The 22,568-nt window shown below is 37.7% G+C and overlaps 1 protein-coding gene across 14 annotated transcripts in view; it reads right to left on the bottom strand.

Moving 5' to 3' along the window:
- Positions 1-22,568, bottom strand: part of RP1 (RP1 axonemal microtubule associated) — a 322,403-nt gene that overhangs the window by 266,870 nt on the left and 32,965 nt on the right. For all 14 annotated transcript variants that reach the window (XR_013763185.1, XR_013763186.1, XR_013763187.1 and 11 more), the window contains exons 2-3: positions 1,382-2,008; positions 689-860 (exon numbers count right to left, since the gene is read on the bottom strand). Coding sequence is in view for 10 of the 14 variants with exons in the window: in XM_079136289.1 (XP_078992415.1) it covers positions 689-860; positions 1,382-1,996 (787 nt within the window). In the remaining 4 variants the exon portion in view is untranslated. The remainder of the gene's footprint in view (positions 1-688; positions 861-1,381; positions 2,009-22,568) is intronic.

Genomic DNA, 22,568 nt, shown 5'->3' with positions numbered 1-22,568 from the left:
AATGGCAATCAGTACTTTAACATAGAGCTAAAGTTTCTCTGGATATACTGAACACAATAAATAAAGACATTAGGTATCTAACACCCTTGAGCCTCAAGAGGTCCTCTTCCTCTCCTATCCAAAGGATAATGTCACACCATGCAACATATCCTAAGGAATTAACTACCTAGATTACTGTCAACCAGAATGATTTGGCAGCATGAAATTTTTTTTTAATATATAAAAAGTGGTTCTAAAGACCTATGGTTTTTATAGATATAACTTCAGAAGATAGAACATACAGGTAGATTTGAAAAACATAGTCACTGCACTAACCTGCTAAGAGCTACATGAGACTAGAGAAAACTCAGTAACTACCATAAATGTTACACAGATTCCACAAAATTCCTTTCTAAAGCACTAAAGTCTGACAATTTGATTTAACTAGGTAATTTATGCAAAAACATAAAACAAAGCATACTTCATCAACTTAAACAGATACATCATTGATTTGGAAAATTTTTTTTAATTACCAGATAATCTCTATACTGTTTCCAACTAAAAATAATTATAGAGTGGTTTTAATCCTCTCATGTTTTCTTTTCTGTGATGAATGAAGTTGGTCATTTAGTAAGCATGCATCTTTTTGCTCTTCAGGCAAAAATTCTTGGGACTAAAAATAAGGCCTATAAATTTGTAAGTGACTTACTCTTTCTGCTTTCTGACTTAGCATTTCCCTTCCGATGAACACGATGGGAGATCCCTGGTAACCTAGCAGGAAGCAAATACTTTTGGATGTCATAATTTCCTGGTTTAAATGGCTCCCTTCCTGCTGCCACCACAGCTCCAGAGCTCAGGATCACTGCCTGGAGACTGGGAACCTAGAAAAAAGCATAGTCATGGTCCTGACATAAGCAGGTTTTATTCTTCCCATGCAATAATTCTATAATTTCAAATCAATTCAATAACCTCTCAGGTTTGAAAGACAAGATCAAGTATTTTCTTAAGCAAAAATTATGTAAAACAATCAATATAAAATAACTGGAAATACAAAACAGTGGGGGTGAGGGTGATTAATACAGATACAAGAAGTTTATTAAGCCTACATGCTAGCTGGAGAGACAGGCTGGTCTTCCGGCATAATTAAAGAAATCTTTAAAAGGTATGGGCCACTCCACACCGAAGTCTGCAGCTGCAGGGCAAGCTGGGAAAGGGTCTGGTGGATATAGCTGGGTCAGGAAAGTGACCTCTTGTGGATATGCTGTCAGCCGTAAACCCCAAACAAGAAACCCGGGAAATGCTTTCCCTAGCTAGAACATTACTCATGCCATTCTCATCCACAAACCCCGCGGGCGTTAGATGCAAGTTCAACCTCGTGGATACCCGGAATCTGAACACTCACCTTCCTTCCATCCGTGGCATACAGCTTGGCTACCGGGTACTGCATGACCAGTGTCAGGTGCTGCAGAAAGGCCTCAAAGCTCTGTGTGACCCTCCTGTTCAGAACGACCGCGCACCTGGTCCTCGGATCGCCATTCCGGAAAACCAGTAGCCGCCGCGGGGCGCGCAGCAAGCCGGGGGCTGCAGCGGCCACAGGGCGGCCCTGGGTCTGCACACTGGAGGCGCGGCTGCTGAGCCAGGGCCGGGGGCGCTGGCGGGCCTTGTCCAGGTCCACAGGCTGCACTTTCCTACCGTGGGAGCACAGGTAGGACTCACCGTCCTCCAGCTCCTCCAGCCTCGTGATGCTATGCCTTCCCCGAGGAGTGCTGATGTTCCTCACCCCGAAAGGCAGGGGCACCTTCCCGGACAAGTTATCCAGCAAAGCATCAAAGCTCTTAAAGGAACGAGGGTTGACCACCACTCTGACCCCGCCGAATTGGGGGTCTCCACTCTTATAGAAGCTGATACGTTTAGCAACAACAGGATGAGTGATGCGTAAATGGCGAGGAGAACGAACTTGACCTTCAGAAGAACTCGGATGAATCATGGAAAAACTAGTGGAAGGAGTCTCACTCATTTTGGTTGAGACCTAGTGAAAGAAAAAAAAAATTATCTCCAGAATTAACAGCACCACTGTACATGATAATACTAATGTATGTTAATTATAGTTATACACATTCAGGATATTCCTAGGATTTTATTCATTCATTCATTCTACCCTGCAGATTTTAAAAGATAATTTTAGGGATCTTAAAATAGAAAAGACATAAATTAAACAGTTAAATAAAAACATTTATATGCAAATAAAAGCAACCTACAGATACTGATAAGGGCCTAGGTCAGTAAATTTATGATGTATACACCATGTAATGAAAAACTATACAATCATTAAAAACTGCTTTATAGATCTGTATTACGGGTCGTAGAAAGATAATGGGGACATATGGCTAAGTGAAAAACCAGTTGTAAGACACATATGCTAAGACATGGATTTATATATAAACATCCTTCTTATAGAAATAGGAAAAAGTCCAGAAATAATAAAATATAGGCCTGTGTTAGTGGTAGTTATCTTAGGATGATACAGCTATGGATAATATTTGTATTTTGTTTGTTTGTTTGTTTTTCCAATGCTACAGATTGAACTCAGGGCCTAGCACATGCTAAGCAAATGCTCTACCATTGGGCTATATCCTCGGTCCTATTTGTGTTTTCTTATACATTGCTAAACTTTGTGGGGAAAAAAAGTTAAATTTAACAAGAATTATTACACAACCTTTTTAAAAATCAGAAATTATCCAATGAGAAAAATAAGAAATTTGTAATTGATCAATCTAGTCCTGCATGTCCTGGCAGTCAGGAAAAGGGAAAGCAGAGATAAGAAAACGTTTTAAAGTTCATATTGTCTGTTGGATGGAACCAGATGAGTTTGTCTGGAAGACTATGTACCTTACTTTGAGTCCAAGGAGGAATGTATCCCATAGATTGTTAAATAAGTCCATATTAAGATACTACCAGATGTTCCCATTGCTGACCGGAGAAAATGCAGGCAAATCATCTGACACAGTACTTCTCCTACTTTGGGAAATACTGCAATAAACAAAGGTTCTTTGAAAGAATGATAGCACTTCTATGGAATGCTAAAAGGGTGTGATCTGTGTACTTCTTGCATTAGTGGTTCTAAAATGAAAACTTCAGGAGGGAATTCAAGAGGAGCCACTTTCAACAAACTATGGACATTTTTCTTTACCATTCCCCAGGGAAGATAGACTCTGACAAAATGAGCTGCTTGTGGGAGAGTGTATCTGATTCTGGGCTCTTTTTTTCTTTTCATTTGTAGCATTTTTTACTATTTTCTATTGTGTTAAATCAATTTAATTATTAGTGTTTTTTGTCAGAATAAGAAAACCCTGCAAGCCAAAAGACAAATTGAACAAACAGAATAGATAGAATTGGTATTATGAAGACAGCAAAAGGCATGTTTGCATGCCTAGTCCAAACAACCAATTTAAACGTTTGCAAGCTCTAATTTAAGAGTTTTCATGTATCTCTAAAATAAGTTGCAAATATTACTTATAAATAACTTAAGAAAAAGCATTTGAAATTCAGCTTAGAAATTAGATGTCTCCCCTTTTCCTTCCTCAGAGGTTTAAAGTGATTATACTTCTTAAGACAATAACCATAGCTATAGCAAGCAAGTGCATCAGAAGATCTGGAATCCAGCTTTGCCATGGAGTCAGCAAAATTGCAACCTCTTCTTATCATCTGATAAACTGTGGCTTGACCTTGAGCAGGCTGCTTAATCTCCTTGTCCTCACCAACAATAAGAAGGCAAGAGACTGGTTAACAGGCACATGGTTACAGGTGGATCAGAGGAAAAACTTGTAATGTTCTAAAGCACACTAGGATGACTATGACTGATGATTAATTGAATATTTCAAAATTGCTAGTAGAGAGGATTCTAAATCTTCCCAAAACAAAGAAATGATCAATGTCTGAGATGACAGATATGCCATTCAACCTGATCTGATCATTACACTTTGTATACATAATATTAAAATGTCACATTGCATCAATTAAAAATAGTTTTTAAAGGATGAATTCTTCAATATTTCAATAAAAGACTAAAGAAATCTTTGCTTCCAGTTACTTTTTAGGATGGTTTACTTATGTGTTTACTTGAAAATATTTTACATGAGCAGTCTTGGAGACATCTTTTTCACCTCATTTTGAAAATACTGTTTATCTATATGGGAGGCTTTTAATGTTGCTAGTCCTACCTGTATCTCACTATTTGGAGAGTTGTTAACCTGGTGATCTTTTGGGGGACATATCTGTGTGAGCCAATACGCTAAAGTTGTTGACAGATTTTATGTTTGTTCAGTTTTGGCTAAAATATGATGAAGGAGATTTGCACCAAGACCACAAGGGAGAATGTAGAAGACAAGGACAATAGGAGGCAAGAGACAACCCCACTGTCCTTATTTCATGGCTGCCAACCTGGAGCTGGTTTTGAACCCAATGTATGAAGGGCAAAAGCTAAAGTCATCATGGCCTGGGAAGATACCACATGCCAAGCAGTGGAAGAGCATTTGCAGAGAAAATGCCTGTAGCAGGGCAGTTGCTAAGCACCTGTAGAAAAAAGAGTTACAAATTCTCATGATCCTTATCACATGTAAGAAAATCTTTGGAAATTCCTAGAAGTCACTAGGGGAAATTTTAGGAACCACTGAGGTTTTGTATATATATTAGTAAGACTTAAGAGCCCATGTTAAGGTGATCCTTGTGTGTAAAACATGGAACATGATGACTGTTCAATATTATTATTGAATAAAAGGAACTATGTTCTTTCGGTGCACGATGCTGTCATTGGGGAAGAGGGTGCAAACCAAATTCCCTCCCAAGGAAGTGGATCAACTTGGGCTCTGACATAATCATAGGCATCTCATGGAGTCCACAAGAAATTCACATAGTAATTCAAGAGTACAACTGAGGATGAGTCAGAGTACCAAGAAAATATTCAAGAAGGGATATCTAACCTCACCTGAGGGGTTGGGAGTAGGAGTGAGAAGAGATAGCAATTTCTAGAGGAAAGCTTTGTAAGCTGATGGGAAGAGTGCTGGAAATGCCCTACAGATTGAAGGCAGAAATAGAGAAACATCTAGCCAGCACATATGGGCAAGCCCTGTGCTGTGATGTGGTCACAGAGTTACCAACCCTCCATGACTTTAAATTATCCTGTGTTAATTGTGTTCCTTTCTTATTAATTTTGAAAACTAATCAGAATTTAGATGGGAATTAAGCAATGTTTCTTCACATACATTTTTATGACAAGATATATCCCTCTGAAATTGGGATAAGGCAGTAATATGCTTAATGACTACCTAGGGCACAAACCAACTAAGCAGCCTAAAATGCTTTAAATTCTTCTCCCAGAAGTTTAGACTGAAGGAGAAGTGAAGGTGGAAAAGGGTAGCAACAGGAAACTGTATGATCTTGAGATCCTCCACTTTCCTTACTACTTTCTTCCTAGCAAGGAAGCTGGTTAATAAAAAACCTCTGTCTCCAGCCCAATTTACATTAAAATCTGCTAGTGAAGTTTCTGCTTACCAATATATTCCCCCCTTTTCTGCAGAGTCTCTTCACTGCCTCAAGTTATACCATGGAAGTATCCTGAAGACCTTCATTGCTTTTTAAGATTAAGATTTTTTAATACCTTTCATTTCACTAGGTTCAACTATAATTGTCTGCACTATCGTGAATATCAATCAACAGTGTATTTGACTGTGCAGCTCACAGCTAGTTACCACTACCCACAGGACTGCAGCCTTGCTCCCATACTCACTTGAGAGATGACAGATCTACAAAGTGCACGTGACATTTTACTAACTATATTTAAATATAATTTTCTTCCACATAGCAGGAAATCAGGTAATTCAGAAAGAATGAAGTAGAAAACAAAATAGGAAGTTGATAAATTCAGAATATTCATTCTTATGGCAATTCAGAGACTTGATGTTGTAAAAAAAATTAATTCATTTCACAAATTTTCAAACTCTGTTGGATGGGGTTTAGGGGAAGGAAGTTCAGAAAGGATGTAACACCAGTTCTTCATTGTTGTTATCACAGTACTGTTGAATTACAAGCAGCTTCCTTTTACTTTAATGTATTTCACAGATTTCTATCCTGAATCTATAGTGGTTTTATAATAAAAAAAAAGCAAGATTTACTCATATTTGAATCAACTAGAATCATGTGATTTCCTAATAGTGAAGTTCTCTCTTACTTCACTATCAGCATATGCAAAGGTTGCTGGCATATTTGAGTAAAAGACAATAATTATTAGTAACATTTACATTTTTTCTATTGGTTAAATATAGAACACAGACATGTACTCTACATCATCAAATGAAAAAAAAAATTAGCCAAAAATGAGGTTATTTTCACCTAAAGAAATATTTCAAATAGTTTAGTACTTACCAGAACTTGAAGAAAAGAAAAACACTAGCTTAAGGTATTTGAATAGTTCACATAAATGTCACTGGATATGTAACCTGTTCATTTCATGCGAAGGAACTAATATCTCTGGATTTATTCTTAGCGTGTCTACCCAGGGATTGAGTATAGCCAATTAATTTAATCCAAGGTGATGCTAATCACCAGACAGATCTCACCTTAAGGGGACCACAGTCAGAAACAAAACAACTCCTAGCATGCTGTGCATTCCAAAATCTTCCTGACGACCTTACATCCTTATTTATTTATGATAAAAGAGAAAATTGTGATGCTAAATCATGAAATAGTTTGACACTTTATCATTCTTTAGTAAGTAATTCTGAGGAACTATTTGCTCCTGGTAGTAATTTAAAAAGAAAAAAAGTAGGATTTTTTAATTAATATTTATTTAGACACTCCTAGACCATGCCACATTGATGTCATTCTAATGACCATGGCTGTAAGTGTCAACGATGTGGCTTCTCAGCATACCTCTGCTTCTGCACACCAGCACTCTTCCACTGCTGCTTAATCACAGTGGGATGTGAACATGTCAGACCTGCCACACATGAAGTCCCCAGATGACACCCCATCCCTCCAAAGACTACTTGGGGTCTAATCAGATTTGAAGATGTCTCACCTAATCGCGTTTCCTACTGGACGTTCTGCCTCAGTAGTGAATCAAAAAAAAAAAAAAAAAAAAAAAGATAAGTGTCCTCTAGAGAAGAGGGACCACATTTAACTATGTACCCCAGAATGTTGTCTTCAAACACATACAACTGTACACTTTGCCTCATAAATACTGACTTTGTCAGAAGTCACTATTAGAAAGTAAAAGAAAAAAATAAAAGAAATAGGGAGGGAGGATGAGAGAGGGAGTGGTAGATAAGAAAAACAATAGTGTTTAACTTGACACAAATCTCCATTTATAATTATCATTGTCCACACAAATAAATGGTTAATGGATAGATCAGGAAAGTTGTATTTACAAGGCAGCAATAGTAGGGAATGGCATCTTTACCAGCTAAAAATTCAAGTACAAAATTTTGAAGTTTGGAGATAGATAAGATCTGCTAAGGTACTAATGAAGCATTTCTGCTAATTTTACCTTGAATCCTATAATCCATGTCTGATAAACAATTCACATCCACCAGTTCTATTTCAACACTGAAGGAATTTCAACTAAAGGGATTGTTTGAGGACACTTATAGGAAAAGTAAAATTTCTTACATGGAAGACAACAGCAAAGGGGATCTCCTTTTCTAAGCATCTCCCATAATATACATTACACTCCAGGGACATCTAGTTTCCAATTCATGACACCAGGCTGTCTCTCCAGAATCACTTTTTTCTGGTGGGTGCCATGGTGTGTCTAAGCCACTGCATCTCCAGCTGTGATGCGCTGTGCATGATTCTCCTAGGGCTAAACTGCAGTCTGGTTCAATAGGTCCCAGGAGGGGCCTGCAAGTCTGCATTTCTAATGAGCTGATGCCAATGCTGGTGCTTCTGGCCCTGGACCACAATTTGATTAATGAGTCTCAGTATGCCAGAGGCCTGAAAACTAAGATTTTCTTCCCTGCTAATGCCTTCAACAGCTATGATCCCTAAGACTGACTATTCTTCATATCTACACTCTTAAATCCTATCTGATCACCATGAAAGTAGCCAGATCATGGGAAATCAGAGGACAGTGGTTAAGTGTCCATTCTTTGAAGATGGTCAAACCTTAGTTCAAATCCTGCTTCTTTCATTTAGCTGTGTGACCTCAGACTATTTATTTAGTTCCTCTGTGTCTACATTCCTGGCCAGGAAAATGTGGAAAAAACACCTACTTTATAAGTTTGTTGTGAGGATCAAATAAATAATATACAATCATCCCTCTGTTTTCCAGGGATTTTTTTCCAGGCCCATCCGCTTCCCACTGCAAATACCCAAATCCATGGATATTCAAATCCCATATATGAAGCACTGTATTTGCATATAACCTACTCACATCCTCCCATATGCTTTATATCACCTCCAAATTACCTACAATACCTAATAAAATGTAAAGCCTATCTAAATAGTTGTTACACTTCATTGTTCAGGGAATAACATGTATTGTACATGTTCAATACACATGGAAATTTTTTTCAACCACAGTTGGAAATCCACAGATACAGTACCCATGGATATGGAGAGCTGACTAAATCCATGGGTAATAGAATCCATGGAAACAGAGGGCTAACTGTATCATGTGTTTACAAAATGTCTAAATGTCTTACGAAATGCTCAATAAACTGGGTGCAGTAGCACACACCTATAATCCCAGTGACTGGGGAGGCTGAGGCAGGAGGATTGCAAGTTCAAAGTCATCCTCAGCAACTTATGGAGACCCTGAGCAACTTAGCAAAACCTGTCTCTAAATAAAAGGGGGTTGGGGGTCTAGAAGCTGGACAGGGTGGCACACACCTATAATCCCAGCAATTTGGGAGGCTGAGGCAGGAGGATCTCAAGTTCAAAGCCAGCCTCAGCAAAAGAAAGGCACTAAGCAACTCAGTGAGACCCTGTTTCTAAATCAAAATATAAAATAGGTCAGGGAATATGGCTCAGTGATTGAGTGCCCCTGAGTTCAATCCCTAGTATAGTACCCCCCCCCAAAAAAGGGGGCTAGGGATGTGGCTCAATGGTTAAATGACCCTGGGTTCAATCCCCAGTACTCACCTCCCCCCAAAAAAGAAAAGAAATGCTCAATGAATAAAAATTATTACTTTTGCCATGTTAATATTTTTTATAAACACTTCATGTTCCTTATGGTCTTTACCAAAATGACCCCACACAACAGCATAACACACCTGCAGGGGTGGGATCATGTACCCTTTTGCTCTCCTACCTCCATAGATCTATTCCATAGTGTATTTCATGTTGCAATGTCATTGATGACTTCTTACTCAATAAACTCATTAAGAACCAGAAGCGTGACTGGTAATCATCTCGGCATTTCCAGAAAAAGCTCAGTGCCTTATACATAGCAGACATACTCAATAAATATTTGTTAAAGGAAGCATCTTCAGCCTGTTTCATAGGTATCTATATACTATAAGGAACACTCCTTGTTGTAACTGCTACAATTTACCTTTCCACAAGGTTTCAAGGAACTCAGGGCACAGATCAGACCATATCAGGAAGCACATGCTAAGTAACCTGTGAATACACACTTTCTTGTTCCACCCAACACACTTGGTGTTTTGTGTATAGGGTGTTATGATGAAATTAAACTGCTAGATGTTGAACTTGGGTGACCTCTGCTTTAGAGACCGTTTTCCATCATACAGATCTCTTTGATTCTGAAATTAACACACCCTCCCTTTTAGTCTTGGGAGTTTTCATACAACCCTCCTTTATTCACTCATGTGATCATTTTTTCATTCAACAAATTTTTTAATGCAGTCACTGCATCCAGTCACACACGGCAACAAACATGACAGGAAAAATAAATCCTTGCATTCCTGGAATTACATTATCCAGCAGAGACAAACTATTAGCCAATAAGTCTGTAATATGTTAACTAATATCAAATGCTGTGGGGGAAAATGAGGTAAACCAGGAGTGGTTGTAGTGGAGGTCAGATTGTGAGAGCAACATGTCAGGAGAGATCTAAAAGTAGTGAGAAGAAAGCATATTCTGATATTTGAAAGAAGAGTATTCCTGGCAGGAAGAGTAAGTGCAAAGGTCCTGAATCCAGACTCCTGAGGCAATATTTGAAATATTTGAGAAATTATAAAGGCAGTGTGACTAGAACAGCAGGGGACCCAAATTATATGGGCCTTTTAGCCCTTGGTAAAGATTTGGACTTTAAGTGAAATGAGAACCCAAAGAAGGGTTTTCAGAAAATAAGTAATGATCTGATTTGCATTTCAAAGAATCACTTCTGCTGTTGTGGTAAAAACTAAAGTTAAAAGCACAGGTAGACTAGAGAGAAGACTGCAAGAGCAGGAGATTCCAGGAATCCATCTCTCCTCGCTGTCATTGTACTAGCAGGAATTCTCCGAAGTTACTATTTTGGAACTCTGAAGTCTATTTCAACGTTTGAAGCTTCCAGGGGAAAGCTTGACTGTTAAATTATAATTAATTTCTTTTATTTCAGTCATTAACACTGTAGTAGCTGCCTATCCCTTATCCCCCAGCCACATGAAGGACAGTCTTAAGTGGGTCCTTGTGTGGAAAATAAAGATGTTGTTCTCCCAATATTGGATTCTGTGATTTGATTCCTAATTAATACTTCTGATTGAAGAGGTACATGCAGAGGTGGCAGTCATTGTCAGAATATCCACTTTTCCAGGAGATTTAAAGGAGCAGCATCTGGAAGGGGGATTCCTCCTTTTTTGAACCCATTTTTCCCTTTGGGAGTGAAGCATTTAAAGACAAGGTAGTAAAAACCAGAAATAACCTCAAATGCCCAGGGAACAACATGGGCTCCAAAACCACAAGACATTTTAAGCTTTCACTGCAGGTTAGTAGGGCCCCAAATTATATGGAACCTCCTACTCTTGCAGTCTTCACTCTAGTCTACCTGTGCTTTTAACTTTAGTTTTTACCACAACAGCAAAAGTGATTCTTTGAAATGCAAACCAGATCATTACTTCCTTTCTGAAAACGAAAGAGAAAAAAACAAAAACAAAAACTGAAAACCATGAGAAGAAAGAATTTGATTTCAAAAGTTACATTATAAGATTTAAATATACAGTTTAAAAAAATACACTCATGCACATACACAAGGTATACAAAGAAAAAGCATAATTTGATCCCATTAAAGGATCAAAATAAATAACAATATGGGCAAAGATAGGAAAATGATATATGAACAAAGTAACAATATCAATAATATAGGAAATTTTTTAAAGGACCCAAAAATAAATTCTAGAGCTGAAAGTACAATAACTGACATGAAATTTCACTAGAAGAATTCAAAAACATGTAAAATTTAAAAAATAAAAAAGAGTCAGTAGAACTTGAAGATACACAATTAAAATATTCAAGTTTGAGGAACGAAAAGAAAAAAGATTTAAAAAAATGTGAATGGAATTTAAGGGACCTGTAGAGCACTGTCAAGTTGCAACATATGCTTTATGGAAATTTGAGAAGAACGGAGAAAACGAGAACTTCTTTAAAGAAATAATAGTTGGCCAGGAATGGCGGTCCATGCCTGTAATCCCAGAAACTCAGGAAGCTGAAGAACCAGGATCACAAGTTCAAAGCCAGTCTTAGCAACTTAGTGAGGCCCTAAGCAACTTTACAAGACCCTGCCTCAAAATAAAATGCAAAAATGGCTGGAGATGTGGCTCAGTGGTTAAGTGCCCTGGGTTCAATCCCTGGTACCAAAAAAAAAAAAAAAAACAAAAAGAATAAGGAAGGAAGGAAGGAAGGAAGGAAGGAAGGAAGGAAGGAAGGAAGGAAGGAAGGAAGGAAGGAAGGAAGGAAGGGAGGGAGGGAGGGAGGAAGAAAAGCTAAAATTTCCTCAAATTTGATGAAAGAATATGAATCTACAATTTTAGAAGCTCAGTAAACTATAAGTAGGATGACCTCAAACTGTATTGAGATAATGATAAAGAAAGAAACTTGAACTCAGCAAGGGGGAAGCATTTTGTCAGGTACAAAGGAAACTCCATGTGTTTATCAACCAGTTTCTCATCAGAAACCTTGGAGGCCAAAAGGTGTAAGATGATTTGTTCAAAAAAGACCTGTCAACTAAGATTTTTGACAAAAAAAAGTCCTCAAAAATAAGGGAGAAATTAGGACATTTCCAAATAAGCAAAAGCTCAGGGAGTTTGTTTCTACTAGCTTGCCTTGCACAAAATACTAAAAAGGAGTTCTTTGAATTGAAATGAAAGGACACTAAGATTAGATTAGTTTGTTAAAAATATATATATATGATTAGAACAATTGGGAGAGTGTTGTAATAATCCAAACAAGAATGAGGATGACTCAGACCAAGATTAGCTGCTGCGAAAAGGGTGGAAACAGATTCTGAGCATTTTCTTTGTGAGTTCACACCATTAGCAGATAGCGCAGACATAGATTGGATAAAGACATGGTGTGGGGAATGAGAGTAAAAGAATTGTAAAGGATGATTGAGATTTTTATTCAAAGAAATGGAAAAAATGGAGTTGCTAATTATCAGATGGAAAAAAAAAAAATCCTAGAAATAACGGTCCAGGCAGTAAACATCATCTTACAGAGCACATTGGACATCCATGTAAAAATATTAAGTAGGCAGTTAGATTTACTTATACTAGAATGTCAAGACAAAGGTATAAATGTCCTTTCATTGACAAGTATCGGTATTAGTTTTAGACTGTTTTCCGTTACTATCACAGAATACCTTAATACTTTATAAAGGAAATAAGTTTGTTTTGGCTCACAGTTTTGGCGTCAAGGAAGTTCAACAACACATTGCTAGCATCCTTTCAGCTTCTAGTGAGACTCAAGGAAGCTCAATTCATGAAAAAGCAGAAAAGAAACACAGGTGCATGCAGAAGAACATGCATGTGAGAGAGACCAAGAAATTCCAGGCTCACTTTATGACCAATCTGATCCTCCCAAAAGAGCAAGAACTCACTTTTCTAGGAAACACGCATGTACCTCTTAAAGACCCCAGCACCTCAACATGAGTTTTGGTGGGGAAAAACTATATTCAAACCACAGCAATATTAAAAGTTTGGATGAATCTAGGTGAGAAATTCTAAGAAGTGAACATAAATAGAAAAGAGAATTGTTCTCAAATCAAAGGCCAGGGCACTCCAAAGTATAACAACCACAGAGATGAGGAAGAGCCAGCAAAGGAGAAAGTGGGTAAAAAGTACATCAACATAGTGGTGTCCTGGAAGCCATGGAAAGCAAGTGTTTCAAAAAGGAGAAACCAGGGGGCTGGGGAGATAGCTCAGTCTGTAGAGTGCTTGCTTTGCATGCACAAGGCCCTGGGTTCGATCCCCAGCCCAGCAAAAAAAAAAAAAAAAAAAAAAAAAAAAAGGAGAAAGCAATAAACTATGTCAGATGGTACCAACATGGGCAAGTAAAAGGAGTCCTGAGAATTAAGCATGATCTCCAGCAATGTCGATTTTATCTGTAATCTTAACAAAACTAGCTGTGGTGGAAAAGTGGGGGCAAAAGCCTCCCTGGGATAAAGATAAGAGAAAACTATAATTGGCTTGGAAGCATTATGTGGAGATGATGTTTTTGATGAGTTGGGTTTGTTTGCTTCTTGTTTAATACTAGATTTATTTTGGGAAGTGGGGAGTGCATGCACATGCATGCTAATAAGAAGGATCCAGACCATGGGGAAGATTTAATGCTGCTAAGAAAGGGGGAATTGCTGGAGCTGTGTCCTTGAGTGGATAACAGATATGGAATATAAATGCACAATAAAGGTGTATGTCTTACAATGGCCTACAGAGAAGTTCTTTCCCAGTAGCAGTAAGGGGTGCAGAGAGGCAGTTCAAGGTGGCTTTCCTTTATGTGTCCTTCTTTGACTCAGTGATCTAAGATGTGAAGCCATCCATTGATAGCATGAGTGAGGAGAAGATGATATGAATCTGAGAAGGGAGAAGCTGTGAAATACTCATCCAGTGGTGTGGAAGAGGGACTGGAATAGGAGTTCAGTGAGCTTGCAGGCAGCATTAATGACATGCTGCAGGTTCACAGCCATGAGTGTAAAATGACACTAAGGAGCACCAAAACAGGCTGACCACAAAACTACTGTTTCCTGGCTTACATTGCACAGCACCAATCTGCTATGATCTGAAAAGATGGGACTGTTTCTTGGTCTGTACTCCGGTTTTCTCTGGAATCCATCCATCATGGCTTACTGACTATTTCCAGTAGTGCTCCTGAACCTGGGCATCTCCAACCCCCAACTACAAGATATCTCCCACTCCTCAGCATGCCTTTCTGCAGGCAAGAGACCTCAGAAATCAAAAAAGATCCTGATCCCTTCCTTCCACAAACAAGGCAGTCCCAGCCCCTGTCCTCATGATGCCCAGAGCTAGAAAGGAGGCAAACATAGCCAAATCCACTCTACAAACCTGAAGGCTGGAGTATGGAATGTTACTTGAAAGGAAGACAGAACTGGCAAAGACTGAGAATACAAGTCTGTTCTCGTTATTACAGTAAATATATTTAAGACTTACTCTAATTTTCACCAGATTTCCCTCCCTTCTTCCTGCTTTTATTGTTGTTGTTTGCCATGTTGAACAAATATATGTAAGCAAACATTTTTTCCTGGTCTGTGTGTATGCAAAACCATGTCATGCTGCTCATTCAGCCAAGTCACTCAACCTTTGGTTAGTCAGGCACAAATCAGTTCCAGACTAAGAGGGCAGAGTGAATTCCTCTACGCTTCCTTACATTCAATATTTCACCATGATCATCTATTATTTCAAACAATTTAGTGATATATGATTTAGATGCCATAAAATTAACCTGTTTGAAGTGGATGGTTCAGTGGTTTTCAATATATTCACAGAGATATTCCAAACACAATAATCTAATTTATAAAAGAACATTTAGAACATTCTAATTTTAGAACACCCCACAAAGAAACTTTGTTCCCATCCCACCAGCCCTTACCTAGTGCTAAACATCCAGGAATCTACTTTCTGATTCTATGGATTTGTCTGTTTTCAACATTTCATATAAGTAGAATTATGCAATATGTGGTGTTCCATGACTGCCTTCTTTTATTCAGCACAATGTTTTTGAGTTTATCTATGTTGTAGCACATATCAGTACTTCAATCCCTGTTATTGCCAAATAGTATTTCATTGAATCGATTTATTTTATTTATTCTTTCACAAGTTGAATGGCATTTGGGTTGTTTCCAGGATCCTATAGATATAATTTCTATGAACTTCTATAAACATCCCTGCTCAAATCTTTGGGGTTATCATTTCTTTTTAAAAATTAATGAATAAATAAATATACAGTATATATATACTATATCCACATATTAAAATCCTTTATGTTTTATTTCTACTTAACATGCTTTTTTATGATGAGATTTTGAAGCTTAATTTTCTTTTATATGAGGTATATTTGATAAATCTCATTGAATGCCTTTTTATGTCATTATACAAGTTACTTGTAACATATGATGTGACAAATCAATATATCCACATTATCAAGCATAAGGGAAAAATGAAATGATTACATTAATTGCCAAAAATGTATAGTTCAGACCAACATGGAGATTAACATTTAAGTACAACTAAAAACCTTGGTATATATATATATATACACACACACACACACATACTGAAATATACTGAAGAATACAGCCAAGGACTCAGAAGGGCTGGGGGACACGGTTCCCATGAAATGACAGCAGCGCATTCTCTAACTTTTCTTTTTGCCCCATGTATCCCAAACCAGATATTAAGAAAGTCAATAATTCAGAAACACTAATGGGAACAGATAAAAAAAAATCCTCCAACAAAAGTCAGCTCTCTCTTGCCAAATATCCAGAAAAGGAACAATCTAGCAACACAAAAACATTTAGGAAATAATAGTTCTATCCCAGCCAGACACCATGGAAAAAAATATCCAGTCCCCACCTCTCCAACCCCATCTGTCCTTGGAAGCCTTCACCTCTACCTTTGTCCCCTTGTTATGAGGCCTCTCTCCCTTCTCCACATAAGGATGGTATCAGTGAAGACCAAGCTCAAAGCCAGGACTTCCATCCCCATCTGGCAGGGACAAGGCACCTCACACCTTTCCTCAGAGAAAGCCCAAAGAGAAACCAGAGCATTCATCACCATGCCACAGTAATGAAGCCAACACCCCATAGTACGTGAGACCCCAAAGGAAGCCTGAGATACCACCTCTGCCCAGCAGCAAATAAGTACCTCTCCCAGGGCCTCAAATGCAGTAGTTGGGTAACCTGGATTTCCATCCATACCTGGTAATAGAGACATGCTGCCTTTCCCCTGACAGTGTGAAGTCAGAAACAGTCTGCTAAAACCAAAATTTATATAGTACTCATAATCCTATAACATAGTACCCAAAATGTCAATTTTTTTTAAATCACTCATACCAAAGCCAGAAAAATTTCAACTTCAATGAAAAAAGGCAACCAACAAATGCCAACACAAATATGACAGAGATTTGAATTCTCTAACAAGGAATTTTAAACATCTCTCCACAAATCTATTCCAATACGAAAACACAATAAGAAATTAAAATTACAAACACACTTGAAACAAGTGTAAAAAATAGAAAGTCTCAGCAAAGACATAGAAGATATAAATAAAAAAAATGGAAATCTTAGAACTGAAAAACACAATAGCCACAGTTTAAGAATGCAATGGATAAACTCAAGAGCTTATTGGAAAAGACAGAAAATAATTCATGAATTTTAAGATAGAACAATAGAAATTAATCTGAACAACGGAGAGAACACAGATTGTAAAAAATTGAACAGAACCTTGGGACCTGTGTGACCATAGCAAGAGATCTCAGAAGGAAAGAAGCAGGTATGCCTAAAAAAAATTCCCATATGTAATAGCTGGAAATATTCCAAATTTAGCAAAAAATAAAACTATGGGTTGAAGAAACTGAGTAAACCCCAAAGACAATAAACCCATGCCAAGACCATTATAACCAAACTTTAGAAAACTAAAGACAAAGAAAAATATGTGAAGCAACCAGGAAGAAATGACACGTTACCTATAGGGAGGAAAGGGGAAAAAATTCAAATGACAGCAGATTTATCATAAGAAACCAAGAAGGCCAGAAGTCTATTGCAACCATTTTTCGGGTGCTGAAATGAAATAACTGCTAACTAGACTTCTATATCCAGAGAAAATATCCTTGAGTAATCAAGGGAAACCAGGACATGATTAGATGCTTCCATAACTTGACTATTGTGAATTAAACTGCAAAGAACATGGGTATGGCATAATGTCTTGGGCGTTCAACAATGTTTTAGCAAATATTAGTACGCTGTGCCCCTTCAGTGCTGAATAGTATTCTGGTGTACAGATATGCTACACTTTGTTTATCTGCCCATCAACTGATGGACACTTGGGCTTTATGAATAATCCTATTAGGCGAGAAATAACAATTTTCAGTGTGCTCCATACAAGGCAACAGGCATAGTCCTTCACATAGAAATAATTGGTAATGAGAAATACATGGGAACTGAATAGTAAGGCAGGCATATTTCCCACTTATCTTGAAGTTTCAAGTTCCCAATTCTCAAACATCTAAAAGAGTAGAATTGAACTGATACCTGGTTCCATAAACAAACATCTATTTACTTGCTCATCCAATAGTGAAGTAATAGTAGTAATAATAATTGTTATTACATTAATAATGCATATCGATTACTTGCTTTGTGCCAAGTACCGTGCTTACAGCATGGTGCTAGGGATCAAACCCAGGGCCTTATGCACTCAAGGCAGGCACTTGACCAACTGAGCTACATCCCCAGCCCTACTTAATTCTTTAAATAAGGTATTTCACTTAATCCTCACAATTCCAGGAGATATGTACTATTATTATTTTGTTTTGTGGGTAAGAAAGAAGGAAAGAAGAGGATGAAATAGGAATTTATCATATAGGCAGTTGGTAACAAGTGAAACGTCTTAGCCACTTTGCAGTAATGTTTTCTATCTGATGTTGAAACCTGTGTACCTGTTGAGACCATAATATGGAGGGTGGAAAATGCCAGGCTAAAGAGTTTTGATTTACTCCACTGAACATGGAAATACCCTGAATGTTTTTGAGCAGGGAAATGACAGTAATCAGCACAGAGCACAGCAAGGTCAAATGATTTGGGGAGAAGAGAATGTTGTGGCAGTAAACGGTGAGTTGGCTCCAAAAATAGTTAAATCAAGAGTTCATAAGGACTTGACTTAGAGTAATGAGAATATGAATAGAAAGGAAGGAAATTATTCCCAAAAAATTTTTAGTTAGACTCAAAATAACATAACAATGGAATGGTTATGGAAGGAGATAGGTAATTTATTTAATCCTTTGAATGAATAATGTAGTGTAAGTAAAGAAGTCAGCCCTGTATTTTAATACTACTGTTTTTCAGTAAGGCTATCACAGACCTCAAGAAGTTTTTTATTCTTATGCATGAATCAGAATCATTCTAAATGTTAATTTATAGTATATGTTTAGCAACAGTTGCATGAAGCATGAGGGTCACAGATGAAGACAAGAGTTGTCTTTTACTGAATGTTTGCTATGTCCCTGTTTAAAGAGGTACTCGAATTTTACAAAGCTGGCAAAATTATGGTGCCAGAATAAAAGTAGACAGCATAAGAGAAAGATAATGTTAAATATGAAATTGAGTAAGTCCATTCCAATTTTATTGCAGTTTAAGATCACAGAAAAATGTTCAGGGAGTGATGTCCAAAGTGCAATTATTAATATGATACTGAAGATTGGGAGAGGGATCAGAATAAGAGAAGAAATGAGAAGTGTTCAAGGAGAAGAAGTGGGTAATTTGTGTCATGGGATAGCTAAGAAACAAAGAACCATGAAAGAACCATTTGTTTCATACAATGAGACACCTTATATGGTTACACCTTATAATGGACAAGAGGGTTTAGGTTATGTTGAGATAACTGATGAAAAAATAGATGGGATTCCACTTTTCCATCAGTGATTGGTCAGATGAAACTGATCTAAATGTACTCTAAACTAAAAGTCAGAATGATTCTGATTCATGCAAAAGACAAGAATGAAAAACTTCTTGAGGTCTACAATAGTCTTAAAAAGCAGTACCAAAACACAGCCATGCATTGCTTAACAATGGGATATGTTCTGAGAAATATGACGTTAGGTGATTCTATCGTGGTGTGAACATCTTAGAGTGTAATTGCATCAAGATGGTTATGATGTCACTGGACAGTAAAATGTTCTGGAACTCCCAGAACCTATACAGTTTGTCACTGGAAGAACTATCGTTATACAGCACATACTTCAGAGTTCTTTGTGTCCCAAGGATTTCTTAAGCAATATGAAATAAAAAATTTATCATTTTTGTTATTTGACTAATATTTATTTTAAATTCAAACCAAATTATTGAGTTATTATCATTTGATCCGAATTTTTTTTTGGGGGGGTGGTACCAGGGATTGAACTCAGGGGCGCCAACCACTGAGCCACATCTCCAGCCCTATTTTGTATTTCATTTTGAGACAGGGTCTCACTGAGTTGCTTAGTGCCTCACTTTTTTTTTTGCTGAGGCTAACTTTGAACTCGCAATTCTCCTATCTCAGCCTCCAGAGCCGCTGGGGTTACAGGAGTGTGCCACTGCACCAGGCTGATCAGAATTTGATAAATACTTGCTAAGGAATGAAAACAATGAATTTCTCCAAAGAATTTGATTATCAGGGATAAAGTACCTCCTCCAGAGAGTATCTTCCAGAGTATGTGAAATATAATAGAAGAGCATAACTTAGTATTAGTGAAAAGAAATACAGTTACCCTAAAACAAAGCTAAATTTAAGAGACAAGTCAACCCACAAAGTAGTTCTTATATATCTTGGCAGAACAATAGGCAAAGTTTCTGCTTAATCAGGTAGGTATACTCTGGGTTTATACTTTTCTTTTTAATAATAAGCTATCCTTGGAATTTAAAATTAATTATTGGAAATAGTCAGTGGAGAGAATGAGTTTTGATAAATTTTCCCTAGCTACTCCCTGTACACTGTCATAGGGGAATATTTAGATGTTGGAAAATTCCAACTTGTTTCAGAGATGACATTGGAAAAATCTCATTCTATCCAAGCAATTAGATTAAGTTGTTAGTTTAGCATTTTTGGAGTATCCTTCTTACTTAGAGGAAATAGTTTAGAATAAAAACGTAATGTGGAGAGTTATTTATGTTAAGGTTATTTTTACAGTGCAAAAAACACCTCAAAATTATTTTAGACTGACTTGACATTTTTACCTTAAAAAGATGTTTAGGTAATTTCCCCCTATGGCAGTTTTATTCTAATCCCTACCATTAAATGGTATTATCAAAAATTCTTCTTTCCTATTAAAGAATTTTTTTAAATCCTTAAAGTGTTCTTTTAAATTCATTTATAAAATGGAAAATTCTGAATTCTGGTTTAAATTCCTAGCACATTATCCTGTTTTAATGAACCGCTTCTATAATAATTACAATACCTGTAGAGGCCTTTTATTTGTCTTAGAATTTTATGTTTCTCAAGTTTTTCCATCTAAGTATCCCTAATGAAAGAAGAGAATGAATATATAATCATAGACTGAAATTTTAATCAAAGCTTGAAATTTAAATCTCAATCTTGTCTGAAAAATATCGTGCCAATTTTATCTATGACTTTGTTTTACTATAATAATGGTTTAAATTATTTTATCAAACAAATTGAGGCATATCATAATTGTCACCATGACTTTTCAAAATCTGTCTCATAGCATACTAGCAAAGAATGTATTCATAACAAAAAGCAGAACACTGTACAGGAAGAGAAATGGAAGCAAATGAAAGATGGACTAGTCCCTGCCTGATCCAACACAGTCTCACTGCCAAAAATGTGATCCTACAGACTCAGCCTCCCAGACCCAGATCAACAAGAGCCAAATCAGACTCCATGGGCTGCTGGGCCAACCAGTGAGTTCATGGACATCTACATCACCCTGACCTTCAGACTTCTCCTGTAGCCTGTCTTATCTAATCTGTAATAATGATCCACTGTTCTTAACCCTGGTTTATGCCCTATTTCTCCTCTGGAACAGTGAGATGTCTGGAAGTACCCCCATGGTTTAGACTGAGCTAGTCCAGTTCTGCTGCAGCCCAGTCAGACCTTCTGCTCAGTTGTAACAATGAGACTGCAGACGTCACACAAATTCAGAGTGGGTGGTGATAGGCCAACTGCTCTTTTCCACAGAGCAGTCTGACATGCATAACCTCCACAGAGGATGTTCCTTATACTGGTCTCGTTTACTCCCTTCACAGTTCAGCCTGTTGCCTTTGTCCCAGAGAGCCTATCCCCCTGCATACACTTTTTATGGCCATGTACAGCAGATGGCCCTGAGATTAGCTGGTCTTGTGAGTGATTATCAATTAAATTGCTGGTGTGGGGGAGGTAACAGACCAGTTAGTGCAAGTAGTTGGGTCTCAGACTGGGAGTCTGGGATTTACCACAACAGAACTGCAGATGAAACAGCTTTTTGAGGAAGAGAAGGATGAGACAAAAATGGAATTCAAGATGATATACTGCAGCAGAATGTAATGCTCACAGAGGATGGAAAAAACTGGCAAGAGAAACAGAATGAAAATGAATCTTTAACAATGCATTACGGCATAGAATAAAGTGGTGGTTCTGTAACGAAAGCAAGAAATAAGACATATTTTGAAGGAAGAATATCCACACTGATATAGGGTTAAAGATCAGCCAGTCTGTCAGTGCATTTTGAAGCTACTGTATTAACAAGCATTGTTCTGGGCCCTGAGGAGACAATAATGAATGAAGCACAGCCCTGGCTTTCCAAGAGCCATCATTCTAAAGGCGGGGGGGGGGGGGGGGGGGGGGGGGGGGGAGGGGGTAAGGCAATGGGCACCATTTAACACCTACTTTGACACACACTTCCAAGCTTTCTCCCTTCATGCTTTCATCTCAGTTAGAAAACCAAGAACTCACCTCCCAGAGAAGGGGACCAGTTGATCCATTTAGACTGAGACAATGCAAGTCTACAGGAACACATCTTTGAATTTTTTGCTTTCCTGATAAAAGAAATAGGTACAGCCAGTACTGCCCTATTTTCCCCCTTCCTCCCTGGAAGGGAACATGGAAGTAATAATTTGGAACTACCAAGAGGCAACAAGCATGGAGATACAACATTAACACGCTAAGGATGTCCAATACTGAGACAGAAGCAGAGTCCTTGCAGTTGTATGAGCAGGTGAACTAATCTGGCAACGCCCTAACTCTGCTTGTTATAGAAGAAAAAGTTTGCTCCATTTTTGGTACCAGCTGCTAAAAACAGAGTTCTTCATTACAAGCAACCATATCTGACCCTGGGGGATTACATTGAGCAGATCACAGAGTCATTGAGAGAGTTAAAAAATAAAAATAAATAAAATAAAAATAAGACTCAAATTTAAGATTCTAGAAACAGCATACAAAACATAAAACTTGCAT

This window comes from Sciurus vulgaris (genome assembly GCF_902686455.1).
Source record: "Sciurus vulgaris genome assembly, chromosome: 1".
Lineage (NCBI taxonomy): Eukaryota > Metazoa > Chordata > Mammalia > Rodentia > Sciuridae > Sciurus > Sciurus vulgaris.
Note: the sequence above shows the minus strand (reverse complement) of the source record. Positions and strands in the feature narration are given on the sequence as shown.